Source organism: Daktulosphaira vitifoliae, unplaced genomic scaffold, assembly GCF_025091365.1.
Source record: "Daktulosphaira vitifoliae isolate Bord-2020 unplaced genomic scaffold, ASM2509136v1 Scaffold_1, whole genome shotgun sequence".
NCBI lineage: Eukaryota > Metazoa > Arthropoda > Insecta > Hemiptera > Phylloxeridae > Daktulosphaira > Daktulosphaira vitifoliae.
The window spans coordinates 38,876,604-38,901,301 of NW_026099572.1; the positions used below are offsets into that span (position 1 = coordinate 38,876,604).

General features: G+C 24.0%; 2 protein-coding genes across 6 annotated transcripts; one reads left to right on the forward strand and one right to left on the reverse strand.

Moving 5' to 3' along the window:
• On the forward strand, positions 1–24,265 carry LOC126903685 (TBC1 domain family member 23). 5 transcript variants are annotated; one of them, XM_050682070.1, is made up of 15 exons: positions 3–182; positions 244–287; positions 454–507; positions 581–795; positions 1,919–2,241; positions 3,924–4,048; positions 4,548–4,698; positions 9,167–9,373; positions 12,191–12,407; positions 12,474–12,621; positions 13,141–13,313; positions 14,118–14,232; positions 15,096–15,272; positions 17,641–19,914; positions 24,127–24,265. In XM_050682070.1, the coding sequence occupies exons 3-14, from the start codon at positions 485–487 to the stop codon at positions 17,720–17,722; spliced, it is 1,956 nt and encodes a 651-aa protein (XP_050538027.1). In that variant the 5' UTR covers positions 3–182; positions 244–287; positions 454–484; the 3' UTR covers positions 17,723–19,914; positions 24,127–24,265. The 5 variants fall into 5 exon arrangements, with proteins under 5 accessions (XP_050538055.1, XP_050538046.1, XP_050538037.1 ...); XM_050682089.1 differs by lacking the exon at positions 244–287 and having other exon boundaries at positions 2–182; positions 2,111–2,241; XM_050682062.1 differs by lacking the exon at positions 244–287.
• LOC126903825 (protein FAM177A1-like) lies at positions 19,911–24,263 on the reverse strand. Its single transcript, XM_050682331.1, has 3 exons — positions 24,119–24,263; positions 21,972–22,130; positions 19,911–20,217 (listed from the first exon to the last, which is right to left on the reverse strand). Exons 1-3 carry the CDS (start codon positions 24,245–24,247, stop codon positions 20,128–20,130), a joined length of 378 nt encoding a protein of 125 aa, XP_050538288.1. The 5' UTR covers positions 24,248–24,263; the 3' UTR covers positions 19,911–20,127.
• Positions 24,266–24,698: the final 433 nt, after the last annotated feature.

The window sequence follows — 24,698 nt, forward strand, 5'->3', positions numbered from 1 at the left end:
TTCTTTAAACTGGGAATACATTTATTTTGTTATTTAAACTCTCAGTAGTAGTTATATGATTAAAGATAAACCATTTAAAACTTTTATTGCCACTTATCTGTCAATTAGATAAAATAAATAGGATGAGTACCTATTTATTTATTGATTTATGGAACAAGTTATAAATGAGTATTTTAATATAGGTAATAATATTTTTGATTTTAATCATAATATCGAAGTAATCATAATATTTACAATTTTTAGATAACTAGAACCTTATTTTCAGCTTATTGATTCATTTTTTGAAAGTAAATAATGATTTAAATCCTAGTTTTAATTTTAACTTTTTTAATGAAAACTATATTTTTATTTGAAATTCGATATTAAACATTCAAAAATACATTTAATGTTTTTTAAGAAATGAATATAATTAAATAATTAAACAAAACTAATAACATCTATATTATTACTCAGTATTTCAGTGTTAGTACAAATTTTAGTTGCAATGTCTAATGATGATGAACATTGGTATGTGTTTCATATTTTATGTTAATTTATTAGAATTATAATAAATGATATATCTGTCTATATTCTTTTGTAGGATAAAAGATTTGGAAAAAGCTCTAGTTGAAGGACAAGAATTATCTCCCATTAGTAATGAATCGGATGATCTTAATGCTTTAACAAATGATTGCCATGGACAAACTTGGAGAGAGTTATTGACTTTTGAAGATGATACTATTCAAACATTATTTGATGAAAGACCTGTTATAAGAAATGTAGAACAATTGAAAGAAGACAGTCAAAAATTAATTGGTAAATAATTTTTTTGGTATAAGTCTACTTTACCTTTTTTATTGTAGATTAATAAAGTGTACAAACATTTTTTTGTAAAATTAAGTGATTTAAAAGTTATAGCATTTTTCTAGTTATTATTTTGTCACCTAATTTTAATTGGAAATAGTCATTATCAATGAGTGGCTTTTTTTTCTGAATTTATAATTATTGTAATATATTTGGTTTATCCATTTAAATAATAGATGCGAAATGTTCTTTATAAATTATGATAATTTACAACGTTTATAACCATATTCAATGGGCATACGAATCAGTTTGCTTTGTAGGTTAGTAGTTAATTTTTATTAACTTTCCTTTTTATTTTATTTTTTAGTATAATTTAGGTAATTTAAATTTTTTCTCATCATTTTCTTTGTCACTAAACTCTATCTCAGTGTTTTTTAAATTGTATAATATGTCCATATTTTTAAAAATTCTATGATGTTCTATTGTTTGCAATTTTTCAAAAACATATTTTGGCATAACATCATGTGTTTTCTATCGTATTTGAATCTGCTCCAGTTTCAGGGTCAAGAAAATTAATAGAGTGGTTAACGTTAAGTTGATTATAACTATACTTGTTTAATCTATCATAAGCCAAAAATTAAAAAAAAAAAAAATTTCTTTTAGTTAATTTTTAATAACAATTTCTATTAATTATCATAATCATATTATTCCGTTTCTTTTAAGTTCAGATAGTTTAGTCTCTGTATTTTCCAGTTCAAAGACTTTAAATATATTGTAATTGGGTTAAACTTTTTGAATTTGTTTTTCATTTTATTTTATTAAGTTATAATAAAAAAGAAAGTCTGTTTCTGCAATGTACTCGGTTTTTATTTTTATCTTATAGAAAATCTGTAATATTCAATCATTTTTTAATGTATATATTTTTCTTTTTAACCAAATTGACAACTGTACGATTCTTTAACTTTTAAACCATTTATTTCCACTCATTTTTTCAATCAGTTTTGAAAAAAAAAACAGTAAAACACATGTTTAAAAAACAAATAATAACTGCCTAGTAAAATAGACTTATTCATTTTTTTTAATAACCTTTATCAAATTTTAAATTAATAGTAAGTTTAATTATTATTGTGAAAAGCATCTTTAGAAATAGAGGATGAAGAAGAAAAGTTAAGTTTGTTATCTGACACTGAAGTTATACTGATAACAACATGTAAAATTCAAAACTTAGATATATATGATTCATCCAATAGATGGCCTTCATTACTACGGCCTATAATATCATTGAAATTACCCCGTATTGATGTATATTCTATGTTTCGAGCTATAGGAAGAGAATATATTGCAAAACATAAAGATTGTTATCACTTGTTGAGAATTTTGTTGTTATACCATGATCCAGAATTATGTAATTTATTGGACTCTTTAAAGCTGGGACCAGAGCTTTATAGTGAAATATGGGTATGTTTTGTTTAAGTATTATACCAAATAATTGATTTCTCAATTTTTCTTAAAATCAATATAAAATTAAGAATATATTTTTTTAAATATTTAGTTATAATTTTTTTAGTTTATTTTTGTATGTTTTATAAAAGTATAAACTTTAATTTCTATTAAGTTTAGAAATTTATTCTACAATTCTCAAAATATTCAGCACTTAGATTTATTTAATTGTTATTTTATTGATAATATTAAAATGTATTAAAAAAAAAGAAAAAAACAAAATTAAGTTTAAAATTTCAATTTATAATAGAATTTTTTGAACTTATGTGCGAGGTTAGATTAAATTCTGTAATCCTTTATTCTAATCTGAATGGGAAAAATTAGAAAACTTAATGCTTTTCAAAAATATAGAAAACTTTTTTATTGTTATATAAAAAGAAATTGGTAAGGAAGGAAAATATATTTAACTGTATAGTAATATTAAATAATAATAATATAATTTGTGACTAAAGTTAATATTTTTGATTTTGCATTAAACTCTCAGAATACTTATAGTTTTAAGTTAGATCTGTGCCACTCTATATGCTTATTAAAAAAATATCAATAATGTAATATTTTAAGAAAAATTGAGTTGTCAATGATAATTAAGCAACCTGTAATATAATGTTGAGTAGTTGTTATACAAGAAATATGTATTATAAGATTAAATATCTACATGTATATTAATATTTTTCTTTTTTATTTAATTTAATTTAGACAGAATTATTACAATATTATTTTTTCTACTTCCTGAAATCTTATAGCTTATGATAAAAATACTTCTATCATACCTTACTATTTAGTAAGATACAATATATATATATAATTATAACAATTTTAATATTTAATTAAAGATCCTTAAACTGAATATAAATTTATGTAGATGTAATTACTTTAGAACTAAACAATTTCTAAAAGATCATTAAATTATGTTTCATTCAGTACATTTTTAAAATTAATAACACCTTTGGTAAGGATAATTTCTTTGTTTTTATTGGAAATTTGTTGTACGTTAGTCTAAAAATTTTTGAGAAAAAATTAAAAGTTTTTTTATCCACTGAAGTTTTCAATGTAAATTTTCCTAACAAATCATAATAAAAAAACATTTATATAGCAAATTTATAGGAATAACAACAAGTTCATTACAATTTGATCTGTTTAGGCTTTTCTTGTTTAAGCAAATATGTATAACACTATTTTGTTGTTTTTTTAATAATTAAAAATATTTATTAATTTTACAATTGAACCTCTTCACTAAAAATTAAATCCATTAAATATAGACTGACAAAGTTATAAATAAATTACATACATAATTTTTAGAGATACATATTTTTTTTTGCTACATAATTGAAATTTTATTTAATTCTAATAACACTTTATTTTAAACTTAATCATGTGTCATCAACATAAGTAACAATGTTTCCATCAATTACCATATTACAAATGATAGTTGTGTCTATTATAAAAAGGATCGGTCTTTAAGCACTTCCCTGTGGTACACCGCAATATCTAGCCTAAAAAATTAAATAACTAATAAAATTGTGTGTAAACTACCTTTTTATTGCTGAATTTATTTCAATATATTTAATGTTACTTATATTTTATATTTTCTAGAGATATAATTTAGTGTGAACTGATTTTTAATTGTTGTTTTATAATAGGTTCAGACGCTTTTTGCAGAAATGTGTTCTTTAGATGTTATTTTAACAATTTGGGATTTATATTTTGCCAAAAAAGATAAATTCTTTATATTTTTTTTGGCTCTAGTTTTTATAATAAATGCAAGGTAATTATTTTTTAATAAAGTATAATGATAAATTTTGTAACTCAAAAATATTCTGTGTTTCCAAATAAAAAAACATTATTTATTCATTTTTTTTAACCTCTGATTAACATCTGATGTCAAAATTAAATGAAAAATGTTTAATAATTTCTAAAATTATTGTGTTAAAGCACATTTATTGATATAATATTGTTGAATTTTATAAATTTAGACTAAATAAAAATAATTTTATCAATCATTTTGTTTACCTTCACAGCACATTTTTATTGGGTCAGTAAAATATATTTTAATCAAATAGATCTATTAATTTTTTTTATAATTTAAACAATTTGTGTAAACAATGATAGCTTTGTGGATGTTTTTTAAAAAAATATAACATAAATTTAAAAATAGAACTTTTAGAGAAGAATTGGGTAGTCAGAGAAATATAAAATACTAAAAAATTGTGTCAACTCTAAAATCTGTTTATAGATTTTATGTAAAAATGTTAATATTTTTTTAGAGATTATGTATTTTCTTTAAAACATCAACCGAAACTTGAATTAATTCAATTGCTAAAAAATTTACCATCTCAGTTGAGTATAGAAGATATTCATGATTTTTGGACATTAGCCGAATATTATGACAATAAAACACCATCATCTTTTAAAAAAGTAATTATTTAAATTTTTTAAGGTTATATATTTAAGATTAAACTTGTTGATTTATTTGGCATTCATTGAATTATATTAAAAACGGTAGCACAGTTTGGACGTGTCATAGTTGGGACAAATATAGATGATATCTGACAGTGATTAAAATAACGATTATAAAAAATGCTTCGATGCAAATCTGTAGATAGTGTTTAATTTTAAAAAATTAGTAGATTATTCCGAAAGTATAATGAACTCCTATTTCCTTATTTATATCCTCATTACAAGTTTTATGATATATAAGTATAATAAATGAATAAATTATTAATTTAACATATATTTAAAGGATGCAATATTTCTGAAACATAAACAAAAATTAAATTGAAAAAGGTCTAAATTTTTTATGTATGTTTCAAGTTTTAAATGTCCCCTGTATAAGGAGAAACTGTCGGATTTTAAAGAAAAAGTATGTCGGAAGAAAGGGGTATATATAAAGTATTTAGAAACAAAAATTTGCGTTGATCCACACATTTTTTAAAAGTTACAGCAATTTAAAATTGAAAAAATTTTAAATCGAAAATTTAACTCAAAAATAGCATATTTTTAACTATGGCAGCTATTTCTATGTGGAAGATAAGTCATCGAGACAAATTTTTTTTTTTAATTTATAGTATGTAATATAAGTTTTAATTTAACATATGTTTAAAGAACACAGTATTTCCAGGACAATTTCAAAAGTTTAGTTGAAAAAATTGACTTTGTGAAAAAGTTTCTATTTTGAACCTTCTCTGTGTGTAGGTACCAGGTCAGAATTTCAAAAAAATGATATCAAATAAAAGGAAAATTTCTAGGATTTCTATTAAAAAAAAAATTATTTTAGTATGTTCATTTTTCATAAAATTATGACTGTTTTAAGAGAAAAAATGTCAAAATTTTACGATTTTAAAAATTGTAATTTTGTTGAGATTTTCCCCATTTATTTGAAATTTTTTTCAAATTTAAGTACAATGTCTTCAACTAGATACGATTTGTGATTTTTTAATGAATTTTTGAAAGAAATCTTGTGAAAAGCTTAGAAAAAGTGGCAACAGACATAAAAAATATACATCATGGTATAATGAATACTTCTCAGCTTCAACAACAAATATTTAGTGATAATATTATGAATTAATTTATAAGAGAATATCCTGAAATTTCCTATAAATTACAATTTTAAATATTGTTAATTTTCGACATTTTTAAAACTTTTTCCCTTAAAACTGCCATAACATTTTAAAAAATGTTAATATACCTTATGTATATGTAGATACCTTAGGTATTTTTACCTATCATTTGATATATTTTTTTGAAAATTTGACATGGCAATTTTTTTAACTTAACTTTTGAAATATTCTAGAAATACTGACACATATATATATAATTAATGCTTATGTAATATATTTTATTTAAATAAAATAATTGACCTCTGGAATTGTCTTTATGACAAAAATAGCTACCGTATTCAAAAATGTACTATTATTCTGTTAAAATTCTAGATTTTTGAATTTATATTACTATAATTTTTTTGAATACAATTTTTTTTCATAAATATTTTATATATATCCCTTTCATTTGACATATTTTTTTTTTAAATTGAACTTTTTCACTTTTTAAAAAATATTTAAAACTTTAAACATACATATAGAAAATAAGTATAATTATGAGTTAATAATAATATAATTTAAATAATTGATGAATACCTAAGACTATATAAAAGACATCTAACTAGGCTACATCTATATATATTCAAAGATTCCTGTCTTTCTAACAAAATTAAGTATCTCTTTGAGAATAAATTTTCCCAAATGTTAAGATCATAATGTATTTAGGTATCACAGTCACACATAATGTGGAATCTTTTGTTCCACGCTTCCAGCACAGTAGTGATTCTGTCACTCCCATTATGTAAAGATTTCCCTGTGTTGTTTTCTACAAGAGGTTTGGGCAGTACTTTGAGGTATTCGTGAGTTCCACAACTGGTTCTTGTCCAACATAGATGTTTTCTGCACCTTTCCTCTGTAGAAAGTGCTTTTTCATTACCAGTCACACCGCTGTGTCTTGGTACCAATGCTAAAGTAATTTCCTTGAACTTAGCTAGTAATTCTTGTGGAGTCTTAGTGCTGTAGATTTGGCTTGAGCTTTAACCTCTAGATATAATGGAGGTAGTCCAATTAGTGTGATCAATGCCACTGTTGGTGTGATTCTTATTAATCCGGTAATGGATACAGCAATTATATCATATAGATTGCAAAACTATTCTTTGAATGTGTTCTTTACAACCTTTGAATAAAGTTCTTTTTTAGCTGTAATAAGTGTTGTTTTGGTCGACCAGACCAAGGCTCCATACAGAATTATAAGTTAGGGTCCTTAGCAATACACTACTGGCTCCTTTACTGTGATGCTAATTTATCTGCGTGAATTGTATTATGTTGTCACACTTTCAGAAAAACGGATGCTAATATTTAAAAATACACGCTAGTTAGGGTGTGATACAAATCTCATTTACAGTCCCAGTATTACATAACCTCTCCTATGGGTGATCCCGTTATCATTCTCTAGGTGTGTATACCACGCTTTCTTTCAGGTTCTTAAAAGAGCTCCCCTTAGTTCCAGCTGTTGTTGAGGATGACAGATTCCTGGATCCCTTACATTTATGTGACTCACTTCCTCCTTTTGCTTTCGAGTAGGGAGTATAATGAGTCAGTTTATTTTTCACCTGTTTCTTGCCTTCTTTTTCTAGGGGAATTTTTCAGCCTTTGTCTTCCCAGATTTTTGAAAAATTGATTTCTTCCATTCTGAGGTGTCATTAGCTTGGTAACATAGTCAGTGAAACAAACTCTCCTCATTCTAAAATATAGACTGTGTTTGAGTTCCTCCATCATGATCATACTTTTCTCATCCACTCTTAGGAATAGACTTTGCTCAGTCCTAGCTTCTGTTTTCTCAAGTTTTCCAAGATTTTCTTAGAATTTCTGGGTAGTCCTGGTATGTGAGTGACTATCCATTTATACCTGATTAAATTATAAATCTCCATTTGGATCTCAGCACCATCACAAGGGTTTATTTTGTTGACATTTTCAGTTAGGCACTTAAGAGACATCTCTTAAACTGCACTAATCACAAGTGCTCTATGAAGGAGCCTAGTGTTTTCAAACTTTGGTACATCGGTTTCATTAGTGCCTGATAGTATTAAGTCTCGAACACAATACTCTATGAGTTTTCCTTGTTTAGTAATAAATTTATTAGTAAGATAGCCCACAAGGACAAGTGCCACTTTTCCAAATCATTGGTTCCCCTATCTTATCTTTTCAATTGGTCCTTCTTTGCCTCTGTTTTTGTGGTTCCTCTTCAACTTGCATCTCTGACTGACACAAAGTTTCTTAGGCTTAAGTTTAAAATCTTCGATCATTCCAGCAACTGTTCCCAGTTGGTCTTGTGATTTCTGGTTTTCATCTGTTGACATAATTTCTATGTTAGTAGATGATTCACTGAATGTTTCATTGTTCACATTGAGATTTTCAATTTCAGTGATTTTTTCTACGAAGAGCCATTAATTAACGCTCTTTTTTCAACAGGTTATCCATAAAATCCTTGCTCGTCCTAAATTTGTTATTTTATATTATTATACATATAGTTCCCACGAGTAGTTGATAAATAAAGGTCTATCACAGCAGAGCTGGATACTTTTATAAAGCTTATTCTCTGTTGTGTGCCAGGTGGTATAGAGGATCCCATTTGTCACTTTACCTTACAGCTAACTACCTTATGACTAGTTAGCAACCTTTTCACTTGGCATGACTGGGTATGGGGCCTATTTTCTGTGAGTAAACAGGTATGCCTGTCCAGATCAACTGATTCCAACTAACCAAAGTCATAACTGACTAAGAACAGTGGTATGTGTCGCCACCCCCACTGAGTTAATTGGAATTGTTAAGCTAGTGATCCTTATGAATTCTCCTGCGGGTTGTATTATTCTATAGAAGACTTAAAGATTTTTTATACAAGTCGAACTTGAAGTTAGAATTGATCGATTTCATTTTTGTCTTTAGAATATTTTGAAATTTGAGTATAATTGAGGTAAGGTTGTGAAATCTTTGTGAGCAACAGTATATATATGGGTATGCATTATTATATATTTTATTTTTGTATATAAATATATTAAGAATATATTTAATTTTATTCTTAAATGTTTAGAAAATATTAAAAAAAGAATTTGTTTGATTTTTCAACATTACAAGAGGAATATTTGTTAAAGCTTTAAAATCTTTCTTTTATTATTATTATTTTTATTTGTGCAATTTAAATGAGGAAGATAGAGTTATTTTAGATGGAAAACATTGAATTTTTATGTATTTCCAAAACGAAAATATACAAAAAATGTTTTTATGAGAAAAAAAATTGTTTAAAACAATAAAAAAATTATTTAAAATTGTTGAACAATTCTTTTTAGGATGTAGCTGGTTATATATTTGATTCCAATCAATTAAGTAATGATATTTCGCAAATGTTATGCCTTCCTATTAGTGTAACAGATTTATTATCTCATATTAATAAATCAGAATCAAATAGTCTTAAATTTTTTGTCATGGATTGTCGACCAGCTGAGCAGTATAATGCTGGTCATTTACCTATAGCATTTCCACTTGATAGTACTTTGGTAAGTTTTTTTTTAATAACTATAAATTGCACCTAATGATGTGTATCTATACACATATCTGATCTGTATATTGATTATGAAAATTAGAATTAACATTTACATTGACACTTTACATTTATATTGAGCAAAAATCGAAAAAATTTTTGGTGCCTGTATATTAAAGCTGTTTCTTAATGAAATTTTGTCGTCGATTTCGAAATAAGCAATTATTTCAAAAACTAAATCTGAAGACAGATTAAGAATTAGTAACAAAATTTCATTGAAAATCAGATATAATATCAAAGTCAGTGTTAGCTAGTATAATAATGTAATTGATTTTTAAATAATATATGTTTAATAAATATGCTTTTGATGATTTTTATGCCAAAAACAAATTGATGTATTTTCCCTAAAATACATTCTTGAGTGAAATCAGTGAAAATTATTTTTATGTGAATAAGTGATGCTTTTTTTATAAGGATTATACAATAAATATTTTAAAAGTACAAGTTAACAAAGATTAGAGTGATCTTTATATGACGAACTTAAGAAATTTGATGTTGGGTACTTGGAATTTTAGTCAATTTTTAGCATTTTACTTTAACCTCTTCATATACCTCAGAGGGCTTGAAAATTTACTAAAAAGGGTAGAAACATTGTTTACTATGTATATCTATTGATATTATTTATGCTAAACCGTTTTTTTAATACAATTTATTTTATTTTGCACAAACCAAAATATCTCTTACATGATTTGTATATATTTTTTTGTAACTATATAAAATTATATTGATCTAATTTGGAATCATAATGACGCAGAATTGTAAAAATAGGTATTCTAAACAACTATTCGCAGCTTTTGATTTGTACTTATCAATAAATTGTTGTGCAATATTTATGTTTTTACTATTAGTATCAACTGGGTAAAATTGTATTTGTGTCTATGATATAATCACAGAATAGATAAGATTACTAGTAAAAGGTATATTGTTTCTTATAGTAACTCAAAATTTTGAGCTCAAATGCACAATTATAACCATCATTTAAGGAAAAACAAAAAAACAAAATTGGCATTTATTTTTAGAGTTAATTTTTAATTTAATTTTGCTTTAGATCAATATCAACATATTTTCTTATTATTTCCTAATTTACTAAAAAATGACCAGATATATAGATTTTTTTTAATTAAAAATATAAAGAATGCAAAAGATATTTTGTTTTGAGTAAAGTAAAATAACTAATATTCAAACATTTTTCACTATAAATAGTAATAGTTTTTTCTACTTTTTAATAATTTTCAATTAGAATATATAGAATTATTGATTTTTCATTGAACACTATACTTCTTCAAAAAAAATAATTTTGAAAAAAAATTGTTTTATTTTAATTAGTATTTAAGTAGTTTTGAACTTTTTTTCTTAAAACTACTATAACTTTTTAAAAATTAACAAAACAAAATAACTTTTTTTTTAAATTACCTAAGGTATTTTCCTTTTATCTGAGAAAAAAAAGCTCGTGTTCGAGTCTTTTTTTTTAAAACCACCCACATAGTTTTAATATCCAATAAATTTTTATATATGGGATATTAAAATAATCCATTTTTTTTTTAGGTGACTTTTAAGAAATATGGCTCTAATAACCTTTTTTTTTATCATTACTTTGATTTTTAGTAAAAAAAATTTATAGCATGTTTTTCATTGTGCAAAAAAAATTAATACCTTCCTAAAATAATTTCTGAATACATCCAAGGGGAATATCTCAGTAAAAAATGTCAACCTTATATCCTATATATTTTACTATTTTCTCATTTTGAATTTTCTTGATTTTAATAATTAAACTTTTAATTTATTTTTGTTGTACTGATTCTGATGTAATAGTTTTCCTGCAAAATACTTATCGTGTTACAGTGTAGCTGTGTACTCCAATCGGAATCAGTGACCTACTTACGAGGATGGCCCAAAGAGGCTCATGCTCCAAAGGCACATGAGATTTGTAAACTAGGCCNGCTGTGTACTCCAATCGGAATCAGTGACCTACTTACGAGGATGGCCCAAAGAGGCTCATGCTCCAAAGGCACATGAGATTTGTGGCACAGCTAGGCCAGTTAATAAGATATGTTTTGTTAAAATCTACTCTACAAAATGGCTATCTTATAATTTCTTTTTAATAAAAAAAAATATGGTATTTTATGTTATTTGTATAGTTTTCAAGTAAAAATATCTTTGTGACATACATCTATATATATTCATATAACTATATGAAATACAATAATCACAGACATAAAAATGGTAAAATTAATACTTCTTAAATTTGGTATTGAAGGAGATAATTTCCCTGTTTTTAAGTTTTAGGGGTTTAAGAAACTAAGACCCCTTAATTTATGCCAATGCTTGCACCTTTACAATTAAAGTTGGGATAATCATAAACTATTCATTCTTGTTTAATTTTATAACTATGAGCCTGTAGCAAAGTTAAATTGCTAGAAAAGGACAATTTTTTTCCTCATTACTTACACTTACTACCGTCAAAGGTCAATAAGGGGTTATAGCCCCTTAATGAGTCTTTAGACTACTCTTGACTATGCTATTGCTGTGGACATAATAATTAATAAAAATAATTATGCATATATATTGTTACTCAATTCATTCATTATATTTGCATATTTTCCTTACAAAATATTTGTTTAAAAGTAAAATTTTGAATTATTCAACCACAACTAAAATTAACGCGTGCACGTGTGTTAGTATTAGTGAGTAACAAAAAGTGCTGTAAGAGTCTTTTATGTTAATAAGGATATGTGATTTATTATGAGAAATACTGAATTTGTTATCTTTATAGCTTTTAGAAAACCCTACATCTTTTTGGACTGCCGTTGAAGGATTATTATCTTGTCAAAAGCAAAGTTTTGTGGAAGGATGTTCTAGTGGAAGTGAACATTGGTGTTTTGCAGGCGGTGGAAGTAGTTTAGATGGAAATCAGAATACTCATATGGTTGTTTCAGCATTTTTACAAAAACATTCTTTGTATGTTTCTATGTTAATTGGTGGCTATCAAGGTATTATTATTTTTAAATTAAAAATTTGGTTACTGAAATAAAATCTGAAAATTATCTTATTTTAAGCTCTCCATGATTATTTTGAACAAAATAATATTGATGGATTAAGCGACCATGATCGTAAAAGGTGTGAACAGTGCTTAGCTTTCTCAAATTTAGCTAAAGAACGAACATCCCAGACTAACGTTACAAATGAATTATTTTCTAAACTCAGGTAAATAAAAAAAACATGACGGTTAATGTTCATTTTATCTTAAACTGACCCAATCTATTAACATTTTAAAATTCCTGAGTCTAGCTAGCATTTTCAAATAACAATATAAAAATATTGTATTTATATTTCAATTAAACATCATAGCTCTACATATTATCTTACTAAATTATTTATGACAACACATTGCTATGATATCTATGGGTCCAACTCAAAATTGTTATAGCAAAGACTGACACTATATCAACATTGTTAACTTGTTACTTATATTTGATTTTAAATAAAAATGTTGTGTAAAATAAATTAAGATATTAGCTAATATATAATTTTTGAGATTTTTAAAGTTATTGTGTTCAAAATGATATGCATATCTGCATATTCCAAAACAAGTTTGAAGTGTGTGCTATATACTAAATGTATATAGTAACATTACATATTGATAAAACATTTTTTATCTATAAAAAATTTGTTAACTCTGATAGAAAACTAAGAATTAGGTATATTAATGTTAATATTTTTTAGTGTGGTCATGAAATCAAAATCAGTTGAAGTTAAAGGAAAGTTTTTGGATTTTTTGTCAAGTAATAGTGCAAGCGTTAAAAATGAAAAATCAACTAATGAAAAGAGCAAAATGTATAGAAATATGGCTCCAGTATTTTCTATTGACGAGGAAGATAATCATCAAGATTCTGATGGTATAAATAATTAGTTTGTGCTATACAAGTAATAATGTTCGACCAGAAAATCTGTAATAACTTATTATGACAAAAAAAATAAATAAAATGAATTATAAGATACCAAAATAATATTGATGGCCTTGTGCAAAAATTGTATTAGGTTGATTTTTAACAAAAATGACTATGTTGAATTATTTTATCAACATTCATACACAATTTATTGTATACAAATTCTGATAGTGAAAACTTAACTAAGTTACTAGGATATAATAAAAGTGATAGTTAATATTAAAAAAAATTATTGCTTTCTTAAAAAAATACAAAGATGCACTTGATATTTTAATTAAATTAGTCTTATTAGCATTGACATACAATAATTTGTTAACACAGGCCTGTTTTTACAAATTATATTATTTAAAAATATCAATAAAATTCAAGATAGTTATCAAAAAATTATTTCCAACAATTATTTTTAAAAGTTATGTAATTAAAACAATTATTTTTAATGTTGACTAAAGCGCATTAAATCCCTTCTCCTGAAGATTGAAGAAGGTAACGTGGAAGGGAGACTCATGGCTTTAGCCGTTTCCATGTGTAAAAGCAAACTAAGCTTTCACGATCTCTCAGATCGGCTTCGACTAATGAAAGGCTAATTCCTCTAGAAAAAAAAAAATAAAGTTAAAGTGTAAATACCAAACATTTGCACTTACAGTTATATTGAAAACTACATATATTAGTAAACTTAATTTAGATTTCAAAATATTCAAGACTTAGCACTTAAAATGCAAACTATTATTTATGAAACCTTATTTTTTATTTCAGATGATTTGGATGACATAAATAGTAGCAACAATTTGTCATTGTTACTGAACAAATCCAATATTATGGCATCATTTGACTGTCACAATATTAAAAATGAAGGAAAATTAGTTCCAGGGTATTTCTATACAATTTTTCTTTAAATATTAATTATATCATAGTTTTATATAAGGTATAATTTAATTTATTACAATGCTCAAAAAGAAAAAAAATTATTGAAAATTTTTCTAACTAGAAAAATACAGTTTTTTAATTATAGTTTTGATGTGTAACTATGAATCTTTTGGTATTACTTATTAGTTGTATTTTTAACACTGCTATTTTTTTTAATGGATTATTAAATGAAATTTTTAGGATTAATACTACAAACATTTGTTTTGCTAGCAACACATTCTTTTTTTTTGAAAATTCAGTCATTAACTAATTTATTATATTAAAAATTATATAAAAATTTTTTTTTTTGCAATTTCTAAAAAAATTATTCCTAAAATAGTAATATTTTGCTACAATAAACTTGATACTATATATGAATTATAAAAATAGATTAAATTTTTATCTATACATTTTTTATGAAAAAATTATTATATAACAAAAAAATGGGTGGTAGTATACATCTAAATTTTAATTTTTTAAACTCAGTAATAGTGATTCTGCTTAAGAAAGTTTGATTTTGAATGTCTTATAAATTGAATTAGATAGTTTTCAAAATTGATAATAGAGTAATTTTTTTTATTTATTGTAATAAAATAATTATAGTTAATATTATAAACTATATTTTATTTGATGATCAATAATTATAACATAAATAATTAAATAATTAATATTATACATGCATTATCAAAGGTAAAGTTTGTAAACTACTCTAATTTTTATTATATAATCATTAAAAATAGCTTTACCTACGGAGCTTAGTAACAAACAAATGGTTTGATTCTTAGTTATTAAATTTACATATATTAATGTATATATATGGCTTTTCAGAAAATTACTTTTGACTGACAATCATATGATAATAGTAGAAGTAGATGAAAAAGATTCAAATAAAATAAAATCTGTGGTAAATCGATCTTTAGGAACAATCATGAATATAAAATGTCGAAAAAAAAGACCTGATTTAATTATTTTTGAGTATGGAGATCCAAATCAAGATTCTGACAGGTATTTTTAAATATTTTATAATAATATCCAATAGAATTGATTTTTTGAAGAACTGATTGATTATGTAAAGCAGCAGTATCTGATATATATTGTTTCAAGTTCAAGATTCTCTATTTCTCTAGCAATAGACTATCCACCTGTCTTATTAATGTATGGTTAAGACACCTCTTCTTCAGGAATTTCCTTTCATCCCAAATAAGCCATGAAAGCGTAAAAACAATTTTTGTTTTTATTTGAAATACTTAATTCTTGAAAAAATGATGGTAGTTTTAAGAAGAAAAAAAATGGTAGCACAATGGGGTCGTGGCACAGTGGTGACATGATATAGTTGGGTCCAGTATAAATGATATTTGACAGTGATTAAAATCACTATCATAATAAAACGCTTTGATACAAATCTGTAGATAGTCTTTAATTTTAAGAAATTGGTTGATTATTCTAAAAGCATAATTAACTCTTATTTCTATCATTATTTCTAATTAGTAGTTGATTTATAAGTATAATTTATGAATAAATATCTATTAAAGCAATTCAACGTAGTATGAAATTGACATATAATAATTAAGTATTGTCATTTTTTGGAGAATTTATAAAAAATTATAAAGTAGTTATTATTTTTATGCTAAACGTGTATTAAAATTGAAAGGCTTGACACAGAACTTTTTAGATAATAATTTGTTGTTAATTATGAATAAATGGTCTGCAAACAATTTTCATCAGAGTCAAAAATATACTTTTATTATTCAATTAATAATTAATAATTTAAAATCAGTAATTATATGTTTTCCATCACCAATAATTTTTGATATTATTACTAATTAGTTAAAAACTATTGAATATAACTATAAAGACTATATTCATTATAGTTCTGAATATTTCAATTGTATCATCTATTTAACCATCAAGAGTTACAGAGAAATTATTAATATTTTTTTTGAAATTGTTTATTACGATAATAAAATAATTAAAAACACAAAAAAATTGTTTTTAAATCATAACACATTTTGATTTTTAATATTTTAAAAATAATCATTATTACAATCATTTTTAACTTATTTTTTTAGTATTTTAAATTTAGTTTTTGAAAATTTATAATAAAAAAAAGTTAAATTTGTTACCATAACTTACGTTTGAAATTTACATTAATAGTAAAAAATAGTATTGTTAAGATTAATATGAAGTCAGAAAATTGTATAATTATTCTATACTGTAAATTTATCAGAAAAGATTAGAAAGTTCGATTTGTTTTGCATTTTTATTGTAATAGATCACTTAAATAGAAATCATAGTATTCATTTCTATGTAATTTTTGATGTTTAAAAATATTCTAGAATTGAAATCTTCAGAACATAATTAATTTTAATGATTTACTTTAATTAAAAAAACCAATCAAAATGTTGTTAAACAAATCTACTCAGAAAGTGTATTATAAAATTTGATTATAATTATAAAAAATTTTTGTTAAATTCAGGTGAAAATAAAAATAATTTTTTTTTAGATTTATAATTTATGTAACAACATGTTACCAAAAAAATTGGAATATTATACTGTTAGTAACAAACAAATAAATTAAAAAAATTAATATATTACAAAGAAAAATTATTTAATTTTGTAGTTGAAATCTATAATCATATCAAACTTAATAAATACTTTAAAAACATTAAAAATGTATAATTTTAATTGTCTATATAGAAAATGTGGGCTAAGTAACTTTTTAATTGATCAAGTAGTAATATTTTCAATTTTTGAGAGTAATATCTTTAATTACAAAATAGTAAGGTATTTTAAAATAATATAAAATACAAAATCGAAAATTTTAACACAAATATAGCATATAGTAACCACTTTCACCATGAAGACAAAATTTTTTTTTCCATAATAAAGTATATTATATAAGCTTTAATTTAAGATACATATAAAAGTGTCAGTATTTCCGGTACACATTCAAAAGTTAATTTTTTGTGAAAAGTTGTCATTTTGAAACCCCCTGTGGGCAGATAAAGGGTCAGATTTATCAAAAAAAATATACAAAATGATAGGAAATTATCTCATGTATCATTTAAAAAAAATTGTATTGATTCATACATTTTTCAAAAAATTATGGCAGTTTTAATTAAAACAATTGAATTGTAATTTTTTTATAGATTTCCCCATTTAAGGGGAACGAGGGAAATTTTTTCAATTTTTTAGGGTAATGTTGTAAGAGCTGAGAAAAAGTGGTACAAATGTACAGATAAAACAATAAATTTTGTTTTTTTTTTTTGTTAAATATATTTCTACATTTAAATATTTCAAGGTTGCCAATACTTAAAGCAAAATCTACAAGACTGCATTAAATTAATTACTCGAATATTTATATTTTTTTTAGATTTCTCATTCCACATTCACAAAAAGCTACCAATTTCATTACAAAGCAAATATTAGATTTCCTTGAACGGAATGATAATTAAGTAATGTAAAAAATTTAAATAAAATATTCCAAAAATCTATATTATTTTTTAAATTATGTTTTTTATCACCTAATTATTTTGTTAGTTATTTATAAATGTATGTAATACGAATTAAAATGAAAATATATTTATAAATTCTTGTTAATTTATTATGATAAAACTAAGATAATATTTATAAATGTATTTAAAATTAATTGAAGTAAAAAATAAAATTTTAGACCAAAATTTTGTTAAAAATGAATTTTTCATTCTTATTATATTCAAAATGAAAACAATTTTTTTTTTATATAATAAATTTAGTGTAATGCTCTTAACAATTTCTAAAGAACATTATTTATTTTAAAATCACATATTTGTAACTTTGTCTATGCTGATTGTACCACCATATGGCTAGACAAAAATTAATTAGTATTCTAAAAGAAGTCTCATTAAGGAACTCTCTTTGCCAGAGTTTGATATTGATAAATTTAAAAGAGTAATACAATACTTTTTAAAATTGATTAATTTTTTTAAATAATATCTTAACATAAAAAGGCATTCTTCCTACTATTTTTTTTAGTACAATGAAAATATAATCATTCAAAAAATATCATTCTGCCCACAGTAAATGAACAAAAAAAAAAATTTGTAGTTACATTTTATATTTATGAATTTTTTAGGGTTTAAACAAAGTTATTTTAGCGATTCAATAATAAGATGGAAAAATAAAAACCCAACACAGTAGGAACGTGGCATAGTTGAGTCCAGTATAGATGATATCTGACAACTCATTAAAATCACTACAGTAGAAGTCCGATAATCCGGCACGTTCGGGAACGGCTCTGTGCCGGTCTATCGGGCGGTGCCCTTTCCTTTTCGTGTAGGCTTTGCTATAAGAACAATTACGTTAATAATTAAACTAAAAATACAGTATGCAAATACAAAAAAGTTTGTTCTACTGTTGGATGCCGGATTATCGGACTTCTACTGTATCATAAGAAACACTTCTTCTTAAACCCGTTTTCGCGCCTATTTCAAATATGTAATTAGAATTTCGCATATAGCCTAAATAATAATAACAACATCCTTCTAATTACTATAAAAAATATTTGTGTTTGATTATTAGGTTATGTATGAATAATCAATAAATATATTTTAATTAAAAATAAGTTAAAAAGTTTTATTTTCTATACGCATTTTTAAGTTTTGAACTCCCTTTGTAAAGAGAAACGGTCAGATTTAAAAAAAAAATTAACAAATTATAGGACTTAATATATCTATTAAAAAAAAATTGTATTATCCAATTATTGTATTATAAAAATGTATGATCCATACATTTTTCAATAAGTTATGGCATTTTTAAGTAAAAAAAATTTTAAAATGTCGAAAATTACTGATATGTAATTTTTTTGGAGGTTTCCCCCATTTACGGGGAACGAGAGAAATTTTTTCAATTTTTGAGAGTAATTCGATTTGTGATCTTTTGATGTATCGTTGAAAGAAATGAGTGCGTTGAGAGCTGAGAAAAAGTGGGTAACAGGCACAAAAAATAAAACGCATCATAGTAAAATTAATACCTTCTCACACTCGCATCGAAACCAAAAAATGTGCTCAATCATATTAGTTCTCATAACCAACAAAATATGCAACCAACAATAAACTCAACGTAATGTCACATATATAAGTTGTGTTGTATAAAATAAATAATTTATTATATTGTATATTAAGTGGTTCCGTCCAAATTTAGCCAAGTATTCTTAATTAACATTTTTAAATGAATTCGGTTTTAAATTTCATTTATAATTTTTTTTTATTGGCATTAACTGTGATGATGCAATACTTTTTTATCAATTTTATCAACCAAGATTCAACTGGTTGATAAATTTAACCTGCAAAACTATAACATATAACCAATTAAATACTTAGAGTAATTATTGTAAAATAACACTTTGTGAGACATAGGATACATGTTTTTCTTATATAAATATATTCTTGTAAAACTTTTCAAAATTTTTTTAATTTATTGAGCTTTTAAACATTTTTTTAAAATGATGCATCTATTCATAAGAAATATATTGAACTTATTATTTTCAATTTCGTGATTTAAGTTGTTTTTTAAATATATCATATCATCTAAATTAAAGCTAAAAACAAGACCATGTTGACTATAAAATATTGTACTAGCTATAAATGATTATAAATTAATTAATTAGGTATGTTGAGTTTATTATATTTTAGTTTTAGTTTTATTAATATGCAAATTATACTACAATGTATACAATATTTAATATAAATGTAAATTAAGAATAATAATAGTAGTCATTTAGTATTTAAACTCCAAATAAATGTAAAATTATATGATAAAAAGATTTTAACAATTGTAATTGATATCTATATCACTAAGATGATTGATTCAATCTACAGATTTAGTGAGGTTCTGTAACAGTAACACATTCTTGATTTTGAGTATTCCATCCTTTCATACTTTCTTCATCAGCAATTTTTTCGTTATTTATCTGTATAAAATATGAATTAAGATAGTTCAAAATAAATATTTTTCATTCAAAATTAATTTAATATAAAAGAACATTTAAAAATAGTTTACGAGAGTTATGATAGTAATATCTAAAATAAAAAAAACAGTGTAGTTGATACTCGACTCGGTGATGGACATGCATTATTAGATCCAGAGTAGTAAATATGACAATGGTTGAAATCAATTATAAAACACTCAAATATTATTTTGTTCAAAGAAAGTTATTCTAAGAAAGTTTTTCACATTCATAAATATTTATAATTATTTTTTGTATTATTAAAATTTTATAGACCATAGGGGTAGATAAATAAAAAAAAGTTTTGGTAGATTTTTTTATGTCCAGCAAACTTTTTACTTAATATACTTATATGATTGGTATTGATCTAAAAAAAACACTTCATTCATTTATTTTTATACTATTAAACTTTAAAACAAATAGTAATAAAACAAAGTAATTCAAGAGTTTAATGAAAAAAAGCCTAATGTAGTGTTTTATAATATTTTGTATAAGACAACTAATAGAAAATTATAGGGAAAAGAAGAAAAAGCTATGTAAAGTTTTAAAGTGGACATTAATGAGAAAAGGTATCCCAAAAAGGTACATTAATGTAATAGATAATGTGTATGATGGCACTTGTACTGGGGTAAAAAGTGTAAGAGAAGTAACAAAAGGTTTTCGGATAAGAGTAGGAGTGCACCATGGTTCTGCTTTAAGCCCTTATTTATTCTCCATAGTAATAGATGAAATTACTAGAGAAATACAAGGACAGGTGATGTGGAGCATGTTTTTTGCTGACAATATAGTGTTAATAGGAGGAAATTAATTGAAGACTATAAGTGTAGAGATCAGCTCTTGAAGAAAAGGGTTTAAGAATAAGTAGGAGTAAGACAGAGTATGTAGAGTACGAGTTTGACAAAGAAGAACACGAGGTAGGTCAAATGAGATCAGTGGCAATAGGTGAGTGCGTGATTGGAAAGGTAGAAAATTTAGGATAAGTCTTGCAAAAGAACAGTGGTATTGACGAGGAAGTAAAACACATGATTAAGTGCATGTGGTTAAAGTGTAGATAAGTGTCTGGTGTGTTATGTGATAAAAATATTCTAATGCTGCTAAAAGGTAAGTTCTATAAGACTGTAGTGAGACCAGTTATGATATATGGTTCAGTGTTGGGTGGTTGACAAGAAAGTAGAACAGAGAATGAATGTAGCAGAGATGAGAATGCTTAGATGGATGAGTAGAGTAACTAGAAAAGATAAGATAAGGAATAAACATATAAGAGGGAGTATAGGTGTAACGTCAATCGTCAATAAGATGAAAAAAACTAAAATATGGTTTGGTCATGTTGTGATGAGAGAGGAATCGGAAGGTGTAAGAACAATTATCAAAAATATATGGGGGATATTTTTGAATGTGATATGTATTTTTATTCTTGTTTACTTAAATATTAAAAAAAAAAAAATTTCTAATAACTATAAGTATTATATTGTATTAAAATTTTAAATTTTAAATTTAAATGTATCTCGGAGCATAATTACAAGTGTTTGATACTGTTTAGCTGGGATATGTAGGTTTTAGCCCACTCTAGCATTGCTTTTCAGAGAGATGTTAAATATAAATAGAATATAATAAAAAAAATCTACAAATTACCCCTTTGTCTATTTTTTTTTTACCTAATACTACATGATACTAAACATTGTATTAATTTATAGGACTGTAAAATAAATATAACTTACCTGATGTAAAATATTATTATGATAATTTATTTCATACTGATATTTAGGAGTAGTGATGCCGAAAAAATTCGCTAAGGATTCACCTAAATAGTCAACTGTATTTAATGTATTAGTTGCAAATACTGTAGACTGATTTAGTATCCATGAAGACCAATTTTTCTTGATACATAAAAAATTCAAATTTATTTTATTTAAACAGTATAGAAATAATACAATTAGATAAAAAGTTTGACAAAAATTAGGCAGTGAATTGATTATGCTAATTTTTTTATTATTATTGCCACTTTTTTTTGTTTCTGATTCTAAATGTCAAATTTAGAATATTTCTAAATTTTTACTACATTATCAATATATCAGCTATAATTTGAGTATTTGTAAATACTATTTTCAACACAAAATGTATCTTAAAAATAATAATAAAATTTTATTTTCTCTCTATCCGGTGATGGATAAACCAACCATTCTGGAATATAAACGTCAAGAAACTTTCCTTAATATAAGAAGACTGTAGTGGCCCTTAATGAACCCTAAAAGCGAATTTAAAAAAATCAATACCCCTTAGTTATGTTTATGTCTTTATTGGTAAAAAAAAATAGATTAAAAGTAATTACTTTTAACATATTAAAAATCAATAATAATTTGAAAACAATTTATTATAAGTCATATAATATATAATAAAAAAATTGGTCATTATATAATTATATATTATATTTATGAATCTAATAATTACTAATCATGTTATAAATAAGAAAATAGGAGTTCATTTTGCTTTTGTAATTATCCACCAATTTCATAGAATTAAACACTATCTACAGATTTGTATCGAAGTATTTCTAATGATAGTGATTTTAATCACTGTCAGATTAAATCTATACTGGGCCCAACTATGCCACGTCCCCACTGTTCTGCGACTCACTGTGCTGGGTTTTTTTATTATGTATTTAAGATTTTTTTAGTTATGTGAAATATTTTGAGAAAACGACAGCATAGTGGAATCACAATATAGTAGAGAGGCAGCATAGTTTGGACAAATATATACGATATCTGATAGCAATAAAAATCACTATAAAAAAAATGCTTTGATGCAAACTTGTAATAGTGTTTAATTTTAAGAAATTGGTGGATCCAAAATCAACTTCAACTACTATGTCCCAAATTATATACCGAATACTAGTTTTTAGAATTATGAGTAATATACATGAATAAATACTTATTATAGTAATCAAATTTAGTATAAAACTGATATTTAATAATTTTTGCAGAGAAATTATAAAAATATTAAAGTAGTGTATATTTTGTTACACGCATGAAAAACTTATATTAAAATCAAAGAGCTTAAAGTTAAAATAGGTTAAACATGACAATTTGTTCAAAATTTTGCATAGATATCTGTTATCATATTAAATCTAAAATCAATAATGTATAAAAATAATTTTTTTTTATTATTATATAATAATATTATAAGTAAATAATTTTTTTACTAATTATCAATTGTCTCATCAATTTGAGATGATGGAAAATATCTAACTATAAATATGAAACCAGCGCAAAAATTTTATTCAGTAAAATATATATTTGAAATTTCTAAAATCATCGAATTTTTTCCATTAATTGGTGCTATAAGTTTAACTAACTAGATAAAATAGGGTTATTTTGACGTATTGATCATTGAAATCAGTCAAGTGAGAGTTAAGAATAAATAGTACAGACAAAAAATAATAAACAGGTCAACTTCTCATCGAAACTAAATATTATTTCACCGGTTCACTTAAATTAAAAATAAAAATCCAATTATTATAATATTAGAGTATAAATATAATTTTTAAATTATTTTATAAATGCCCTTTTTTTATATTTTTATTAATCTATTAATCATTATGGTTTATTTTTTTGATATTTATATGCATTATAGTGCTTTTATTTATTGTAATGGTATTTATATATATATTTTAATATTAGATGAATTTTTAAAATAATTTATATACATCTCCAAATTTTAGTAAAAAAATTCTACTTTAAATGATCTTTAAAGTTTTTAAAAACCTTAAAGTCTACTCTTTAATAATAATAACTCTTAAATTAAAATTTTGTTTAAATTGGGTTTTGTCTTAAAGTAAAAGTTAGTAAATAATATTAAATTCAATTACATGTTCAGGTGATTCATGACAAGGTTGTCCTCTCAATAAATCTACTTCATCTGCTTCAGGAACATTTTCAATACATTCATCAGCAAAGTGTAGTTTCTCAGCTTCAATTTGTATATTTATGTTATTCATACTTTAAATACTTTATTCTGAAATTATATGAGTAATTTAGGTTCTTATTAATTCATTAAATATAACAATACTCAACAGAAAAATAATTATTAAACACAAATTAATAAGTAATTATAAACGATATAATATATTATACTATTATATAACTAAATACTCATGAATATTAAGTTTTGTTATTATTAATTCAATTAAATATAAAATAAACATAATTAAAGAGGTTTCATAATTTAAATATTAAGAAAATACTTTTTTTAACTAAATGTTTGTAATTCTGTTTGTAAAAACAAGTTGATTTTTTCTAAAATTAATTACAAAATAGCCATAACATAATGGAGATATAATACAGGTATATAATTATGGCAGTCAGTATTTAATGCAAAAACCATTATTAATAGTAGAAATAAAAATACATTTTTAATTATAACACCTAAATACATTAAAATTTAAAGAA

Coding starts and splice junctions, on each gene's coding strand:
- LOC126903685 (XM_050682070.1), top strand. CDS start 485: ATGTCTAATGATGATGAACATTG. Junction 796..1,918: donor AGACAGTCAAAAATTAATTG/GTAAATAATTTT, acceptor TATTGTGAAAAG/CATCTTTAGAAATAGAGGAT. Junction 12,622..13,140: donor GAATTATTTTCTAAACTCAG/GTAAATAAAAAA, acceptor AATATTTTTTAG/TGTGGTCATGAAATCAAAAT.
- LOC126903825 (XM_050682331.1), bottom strand. CDS start 24,247: ATGAATAACATAAATATACAAATTGAAGCTGAGAAACTACACTTTGCT. Junction 22,131..24,118: donor GTCATGAATCACCTGAACAT/GTAATTGAATTT, acceptor TTATGTATCAAG/AAAAATTGGTCTTCATGGAT. Junction 20,218..21,971: donor ATAATAATATTTTACATCAG/GTAAGTTATATT, acceptor TATTTTATACAG/ATAAATAACGAAAAAATTGC.